Consider the following 8,241-nt stretch of genomic DNA (forward strand, 5'->3'; position numbering starts at 1 on the left):
CGGGTGCGGGGACAGCATCGCACCTCGGGGTACGGGAAGCTGGGTGCCCAGAGAGGCAACCGGCACCCAGATGCTGGTGGACTCCCGTGCCACTGCTGCACAGCGACCCAAAGGCATCTGGCTGTGCCTGTGGCCTCTCAGGTGTGATCTTGTGCGATCTCAACTCCTTCAGCGCTCAGCTACATCTCCCCAGCCGAGCCTCCACCAACACACTCCCCTCCCAGGGAAGGCAACGCAAGCATCTGCTCCCAGCGCCCAGGGAATCCCCCTGCTTTCACCCCCAACATCATCCAGAGAGCACAGCAAGCATCAGCCATCACCGACAGCAGAATAATAGGCTGGTTTGGCCAGCATCAGCGATTAAGGAGCCCTAACTGACTCCCACTCAGCCTCTCCTCCATCATCCTCCCAGTTCCCCTTGGCCTCAGTTGATCCAATACCTACAGGTGGATTTTGTGGAAGAGCTTAGCAATCCCGTGGTGAGTCCAGTCTTTTCCCAGATGTGGCAAGATGTGCCCAAGAGCATCCGACCTAGAAGGAAAGGAGACCAGATTAGGATGATCCAACCTGGTAGGTATCTGGAAGGCGATGGGGTTTGTGGTCCCTCCTGGCTGCTTACGCAAGCCTTGAAAGGACACTTTCCCCTAACGGGGGAGCAGCGATGTGGGGTGGGAGAAGGCTCTTTACTTGGTGATGGTGCCGTCAATGTCCGAGATCACCACCTTGTCGTCCCAGTTCCACAGGTAGATGGTGGCCTCGCAGCGGCACGTGCCCTGGTACTGAGTCGTCACGCTGAACGCCACCTCATTGGGGCCGTCCTGCAGTTTCAGCCTCTCCTGTGGCAGAGGGGGAAACAGATGTGGTACACCAGCACCGATTCACATCAGTTCAAGGCTTGCCAGAGGCCAGACTGCCACCTGGCCAGACCAGGGACCCCAAGCCTCTACAGGGTGGCCACCCAGAGCGAAATACTTGGATGCCCTATAAAAACATGAGGTCAGGAGTAGAGAAATCCCTGTTTAAGGATTGTCTCACCCCTACACACACAAGCAGGCATGAAGGAGAAGGAGTGAAGTACATACAATTTGTTCAGAGGAGAGCCGCAGGGATTTCTTGTAGGTTGGTTGAGATTTCTGTGCAGGGGCATCCACTGCTAACATGTCCCCAGGGTGCAGGGGCTCATCGTCACTGGATGACACCTCCTCCTCCTGCCTACACAAGACAGGGAAGAGCAAGTTGGCTTTACTCTGCAGATCACAGCTTTCCCCATGAGCACCAGGTGAGATCTGGAGGGGACCCAGGACAACCCACCCACCAGGAAGAAGCCATGGAGTAGCTTGGCTGGACTGGGGTCAGCCAGAGCCTTAACAGAGCTTTCTGCCCTCATACATTAGGTAGACTTGGGAATAACTGGTCATTTAGGATGAGAAGAGATCAAAAGCACGCATAGACTCCTAAAGGCAACCTGGGAGGGAGGTACTCACCTCTGCTCAGCAGAGTCATGCTGCAGCGTCCCCACGTTGGCTTTCCCTGGCCTCGACTGCTGCAGGCAGAGAGTGGTGTCATTAGCACCTCGGTGCCAAGGGCAGGAGCTGCTTTGCTTTACTGCTACTTGGAGCAGCGATACCAGAAAAGAGGTGGCAATGCAACCCCCTGCCTTCATGATGACATTGCCCCATGGAAGAGGAAACACAACCTTGTTGCTGTGGTGTGGCAGGGAGACCAGCAAGCACAGGTAGTGCCTGAGCTGTGGCATGAGGGGCACAAGGTCCCCTTTACTGCATTGCCAGTTGTTGGTAGTTGATTAATGCTGCTCAGGCATTAACAGACCTGAGGAGACAGCAACAGCCTTCAGAAATCAACTTACCACCAGGTGCCTCTGGCCACTCTTGTACTCAGCCTCAGGCCATCCTCAGGACCCTGCTGCTCTCCTACCCCCACCCCTGCCAGTCACCAGAATGACTCCTGTGCCCTGGGGACACAGCTGTCACAGCCACCACTGCAAATACCTCCTCTGCTGGGAATTCTCTCCTCCTCCAGGAGAACCACCACCTGCTGCCTTTCTTGGGCATCTTCTCCTTCACCAGTTGGTCGATGGTGCTCTGTGAACATGGCAGAGCATGGGATAAAGTCAGTCCTCAGCCCAGGGAGGCTCAGCTGCCAACAGGCTAAGGACACCCTTGTCCAGGCAGGGTTTCCTTTGCAAAATTATTCATAGGATAAGATGTGTGACTCCTGCCACGTTGTGAGCTGAGATAGTTTTGAGGTGAAGGGTACAATGACTTGTTCTCTTCAGGCAGCTTGCGGGGAGGAGAAAAAAAAAAAAAAAAAAGAGATCTGGATGCCTTATTCCATACAATCCCAGCCAGGTCTACAGAGCCCAGCGCGGGCTCATGCAGCCCCAAATCCTCCAGACTGCCAGGGCCCCTTGCACAGATACAACCATCAGAATAGGAGATTTTTGACAAGGAAATCTCTGCTCTCCAGGCTTCAGTGATACCCAGGTATCTAAAAGCCACCCCGAGGTTCCTCTGGGGGAAAGGACAGACCTCAGGGTTTGTGGGCTAGAGTGATGTTCAGCTCTGCCTCAGACTGCCTGCAAAGCCCCAGATGGGCAGCTTGGCCTCTCGCAGCCCCACTGCACTCTTCAAGCCCTGCTGAGAAGCGTAGCCAGTAAATGTGTTGTGCCACTGACCTCAGGAATGTTCCTCTGGAAAGCCTGCAGGGACAGGACCATGGGAGCAGCCACTGCCCAGTTGTAATACCTGGAAGAAGCAAGAGGGATGGGAACGTCACCACTCCTGCAGCGAGGGCTGTTTCCAGGTCACCATCCTGCAGCATGGCCAGAAGGTCCCCTCCCGTAACTACTGCGGTATAATCATTGTCTGGGATGGAGTCACACTCCTATGGGAGTGTTTCTGTAGGGACAAAGGGGCCACATTGGTCATCTTGGGATGAAGCAGCAGGAAGAGCAGGCCACTCACTTCTTGTTGATCAGTATCACCAGGTTCGGGTCATCGAGGAGTCCTGGATTCTCAGCAAACTGCTGGTACGAGACCACATGCTCCATGAACTTCTCTGGTGGAACAGAGGCTGTGTCATGCCATTGGTGCATATAATGGATTTCAGGAGAGCAGATTCTCCCTCCCCTCCCACCTACCACGAGAGATCTGCCTGCTGCCCCCGAGACCTCCGCACAGCGACAGGGCAATTGTGGGCATCAGATCAGAGTCGGAATCCATGGGGCTGTCGGCGGGTAAGTCAGATGGCAGCTGGACACACAGAGGGTTGCTGGGGTCTGCCACAGGCTTTGAACTCTGCTCTGTGTCACTACCAGCAAGAGAAGAAACAGTGGCAACATCAGGCAATAGCTTTACACATACCTCCACCCTTTGCTGTAAGGGAATTGCTCAAGAAGGTCTGAGCTTGGCCAGCTGGGGCAACCCATACCTCCTGGGGAAATAGAGAGCCACCTGCTCCTCATCCAGGTTGGAGAGGTCTTCCAGGTAAACATCACTGGGACCCAAGTGAGGACTTCTTTTGATGGATCCTCAATGCACAGACAGAAGGGAGAGAGCTTAGCTGAATCACCTTTCCAACCTCTCAGCATCTATTGAGAAAGCTAACAGCATCCTCCTCTATCAAATTCATATATCATATATGAATATAACATATAAAGAGGGCATCTCTTTTCCTCTTGAAAAGCTGCCTTAAGTCAACAGCAACAGAAGTACCTCAAGACACCTGTACTGGCATGAGACCACTTGCCAAGAGGACAACAAAGGACAGGCCAAAGTCCCGCCTATGTTCTGCTATGACAGTCTGAAGGTGCCATTTGAAGTTAGCACCATGCAAGATAACACTTTGTGATCTTCCTCTTTGTACAATGAGGAATCCCAAGCGTCTCTTCTTCAGGGAGGCAATTTTGATCTGAATTTATGCTGGCTGGAAGAGTAAGGTTGGTTAGGACAGGGGACAACATAAAAGTCCTTAAATGCACTGTCAAGGGAGACATATGCATACTTCACTCCATGCGATTTTCCTCCTGACTTGGCATGCTCGGGATGAAGACACAAGTCAGGTTAGCTGCTGCCAGACACTTCAAGTTAAGGTATGGTCTACACCGCTGAGAAATTTTCTAAGCATGCAAAAGCAGAGACATCCAAGGATGGACTTCAGGAAACATAAGGCAAGAAAGCCTTCCTGGGGAGCGGGGGGGTCTCTGAAAGGAGGAAAGCTGAGGAACGTCTCTTCAAAGCAAAGAAGCTGGTGGCACGTGGAAAGGGCAAAGCAAGTATGTCACACCTTGAATACCCAGGGCAGTCATGAAGGAGCTGCACTGAATAAACAACCCAGCCTCCCCATCCAAGTCATACATCTGCAGGCTCAAACACCTCTTCCAGCAGCACCAGTCACACACTCACCTTGTCTCCTCTGGCTTTCCAGCTGGGGCTCAGGCCCCTCCGAGCCCACCTGCCTCGGAGCGGCGGCTCCCTCAAAGGGCTCCACATCTGGCTGAACCTCTGGCACAATGTTCCCACCTCCCTCCTGTTTCTCTTGTGTGGCTGAGGAGGCCTCCAACAAGCTCTCTGCCCCCACAGCGCTGGGGATGTCCTTCAGCCTGGGGAGGCCGTTCCCATCCCAGGGTGCGGGTGTTGGCTCAACAACAGACACAGCAGAGGAACAAGGTGCACCCTCATGTCCCACTGGGCTTGGACCTCTTCCCAGACCTTCAGAGGTGGCAACAAGATGGGTTGCCTCATCCACTGGGACCGGTATCACAGAGACAGTAGTTATTGCAGTAGCAAAGGTCTTTGTGGACTTGGCTGGTTCAACTCGTTCCGATTTATTCACCTCAAGGAAAGCAGAAGAACAGGTTTGAGGACAGGAGATTGCCCAAAGCATCCGGCAGAAGAGGACAACTTCTCTGAAGCTGCCTGGCCACAGCCTCCTCCACTTTCTGCAGGACTTTCAGACACCCCCTTCCCACCAGCTGCTAGAGAAGAGCAAGAGCAGGGACTCACCTGAGGGAGCCTTCCCCAGGTCCACTGCACATGGGATTCAGTCCCTAGAACAAAACTCTCCTGCGGTCTGATCTCCAGCTCAGAGTCGCTTTTGGGAGAAGATGGATGGCTCAGGGTGGGGCTACAAGAAGAGAAGGGAATGTTGGACCTCATCTACCCTACAGCCCCATGCTTTCTTATCACTGCAAGGACATTTAGGGCCAAGAACCCTCTAAGGTTGGTTTCCCATAGACTCAGTTCTACCCCATAAGACTATCACTTACAAATGAGCAAGACCTATGGGAAGCTAAGGCCCAAGGAAGCAAAGTGCTATGCCACCGGTTGTCCAGAAGCAGCTCAGCAGCAGCGGCAGGACAGCCCTGTGCACACAGGCTTCTTGCATCTGTGACCATGGCCAGAAGTGTCCCTCATTGGCTCCGAGCTTTCCTCCAGCTACACCATATCAGGCCAGGAAAACCCTCCTTCCCTGACACCCCCAAATCCCTTTTCCTTACCACCTTCCTGGCCACAAGGCACATCCCCTGCTCTCACCAAAGCTGAGCAGATCACCTTGGCTCTGCCCGTTACCTGTCCGCAGAGGCCAGCTCCCCATCAGAGTAAGGGTGTATCTCTGGGGACTGCAACGACCCGGTTTCTTCTTCAGGGAGATCAGCGAAGGAGAAATACACTGAATCACTGCAAAGGAGGAAGGAGGTCAGTTATGCTACTCTTAGGCACCAGCCTCCTCACCTGGAAAGCTGGCAATACCCAGCTTCACCATTTCCACTGGCTTTCTACTCCACAGGAGGCTGGGGTCCAACCCAAAATGCTATCCCCATGTTTCAGTACTGCTGGGCATCACCAAGCAAACCCACAGGCTCGAACCACCACATCACCCTGCCAGACCAAGCCACTCACCTGGGGGCTGGCAGCTTGCTCGGCTCCTCCACGGACATCTCGCTTTTGGTCTCCTCGCAGCCTTCTAACTCGGAGTCCGACACCTTCCGCTTGGGCTTCCTCCTGCGTCGCCTCCTCTTGCGCAGGGACACGTCAGCGTTGGAGGCCTCCTGCCCATGAGAGGGCTGACCGGCATCCTCCAGGCTCTCCTCCGTGGGGATGGGGGACGTGCAGAGGCGGGAGGGGATGCTGCCCTGCAACAGGGATGGAAGAGCCCGTCAGCTCCAGCGCCCTCTTCTCCAGCCTGGCAGCTCATGGCTCTTGTCTATGCAACGTACGCCACCAGCACAACCAACACTCAGCTTGGGGGTGGTTTTGTGGCTAGGTCCAAAAGGAAAGGTTTTGTACATGCAACATGTGAGTAAAAAAACCAAAAAAAAAGCCAACAAAAAAACCCAAAAAAACAAACCCAGGGTTATCCAGCCACAAGCTAAAGCTATCTTTAACGTGGGCAAGGAGAGGCAGGCAGGAGATGGCACCACGAGACCAGAATTATAAAGGTTGCAAATGGGTTTCAGCTCTAGAGCCCTCTCCCTGCCCTCAAACCCAGCCCAAGCTAGCAGCAACCACAAGTCAGCCTGGGAGAGAGCTGCCAAGATTTCTGGAAGCCACAACTAGTCCCATCCCGCTTCCCAGTAGAGCGGGCAGCCTGCCACAGCATCTGGCTCACTCTCATCCCTGTCACAAGATCCCCCAAGAGGCCAAGCTCCAAGATATCTGCCTGGCTGGCCAGCAGCCATGCCCAGGGAGGGAGGACAGTCTGGGATGCAGATATTTGGTCTAATTCTCCCTCAGGGTGATCCATTAGCCAGATCCTCCACACTAGTTACAAGGTCCTTTCAGTAGGAACCTTTCCGGACACACAAAACATCAGAGGGAATAATGGAGTCACCCTGGAGAAGAAGAGCAGTCCAAGCCTGGTCCTTCCACCTCAAGCCTGCACTTCCAGGTGGTCACAGCAGGACACAGACCAGCAGCACCAACCTCATTTTCCTCCAACTCCTGGACGAAGAAGGCCTCTCCATTGTCACCCAGCTTCATGTGCAGGTCCACAGGCTCCCCATTGATTTCAATGTCAACCTGGCAAGGGGCAGAAGAAGCCTGTCCATCTGAACCCACTCACCCATCAGTGTCCAGGAAGGCACCTCCCCAGGGACGGGACGGGTTGGGGTTGCTCGCAGGGCTGACAGCCACCCAGCCTTTGAGGCAAGGGACCTCTCCCAATTTTCCTGGGAAGCACAGTCCTCCCTGGAAGAGGATGGGTTCTATTTGGGCATCCCCTCCAAAAATTGGCAAGCACCCCTTTCAGCAGGGCTCCCATTCCCCTCAAAGTTCTTCCATAACCTGTGGGTTATGGAAGATCCTAAGTCTGGAGAGACCAGAGAGGAGGCATAGTCCCAGGGCAGGCACCACTTACCACCTTCTCCTTGGAGCGCAGCACACCCAGCTTCCCAAAGCGCACGTGAAATGGGGAGCACTGGAAGGAGTTATCGGGCTGCCTCACCACGACCACATCGATGCAGCCCGTCAGAGTGGCGGGGTTCAGACCCCGGTACAGCTCCTTCACCGTGACGAAGACGGTCTCAGCAAGCTGCCCCACGTAGTTCATTGTTTGAGACTGCAAGTGAGAGACAGGAATAGACTCAGGTGGGGAAAAAGGGCTCCAGCAGCTAAAATGCAATGTGAGTTTACCCTAGAAGAGTCATTTCACAGCTGCAAACACAGCCCCATCATGGGGACAGGTAAGCCTCTAGGGAAACTGAGGCAAACACATGAAGGGTCTTGATGGAGATCAGCCAGGGCCTCTGTCAGCACCAGAAAACAGGACAGAAGCCAGAGCACTAGTTATTGCATCCAGCTTGGAGGAGAGAGACCTTTGCCATTGGGATACACCATCACATTTGCCCCTTGGGAGGGCAAATACTACCTCACAGCAACACTTTGCAATCAATCTGTCAACATCCCATTCAAACAAGAATTTGGTTGGCAGGAGACCTCCTGCCCCGCACTGTCCTTAAAGAAAAAAACCTCAGGGCAGAGAGGAGGGAAGTCCAAGGAGCTGCTGCGTACACCACATGCTCACTTTGAACAAAGTCCAAACCTAACATTCCCAACTCGGAGGGGAAGGCATGCCACCTAGGCATTGCTGAATTGGGCAGATGCAGCCCTTGTTAAAGCCAGAACTCCCTAGTCTCCATGCCTTGGCCCCTGCTGCCATCATCCACCTTCCCAGGGAATCCCAGAAAGGGGCCGTGCTGCCCGGAGGACATCCGGACAGCTC

The 8,241-nt window shown here is 54.1% G+C and overlaps 1 protein-coding gene across 1 annotated transcript; it reads right to left on the reverse strand.

Annotated features, from left to right (window-relative positions):
- Positions 1–444: 444 nt before the first annotated feature.
- Positions 445–7,590, reverse strand: LPIN3 (lipin 3; the record flags this gene model as incomplete). The annotated part of the gene is made up of 15 exons (XM_009580434.1): positions 7,378–7,590; positions 6,945–7,040; positions 5,922–6,154; positions 5,592–5,699; positions 5,025–5,145; positions 4,425–4,659; positions 3,451–3,550; positions 3,161–3,330; positions 2,985–3,078; positions 2,696–2,765; positions 2,010–2,102; positions 1,485–1,543; positions 1,083–1,212; positions 688–836; positions 445–531 (listed from the first exon to the last, which is right to left on the reverse strand). Coding segments are annotated over exons 1-15 (1,937 nt in total), but the record flags the coding sequence as incomplete, so codon positions are not given.
- Between the last annotated feature and the right edge of the window lie 651 nt (positions 7,591–8,241).

The sequence above is a fragment of the Fulmarus glacialis genome, unplaced genomic scaffold, assembly GCF_000690835.1.
Source record: "Fulmarus glacialis isolate BGI_N327 unplaced genomic scaffold, ASM69083v1 scaffold45096, whole genome shotgun sequence".
NCBI classification, from domain to species: domain Eukaryota; kingdom Metazoa; phylum Chordata; class Aves; order Procellariiformes; family Procellariidae; genus Fulmarus; species Fulmarus glacialis.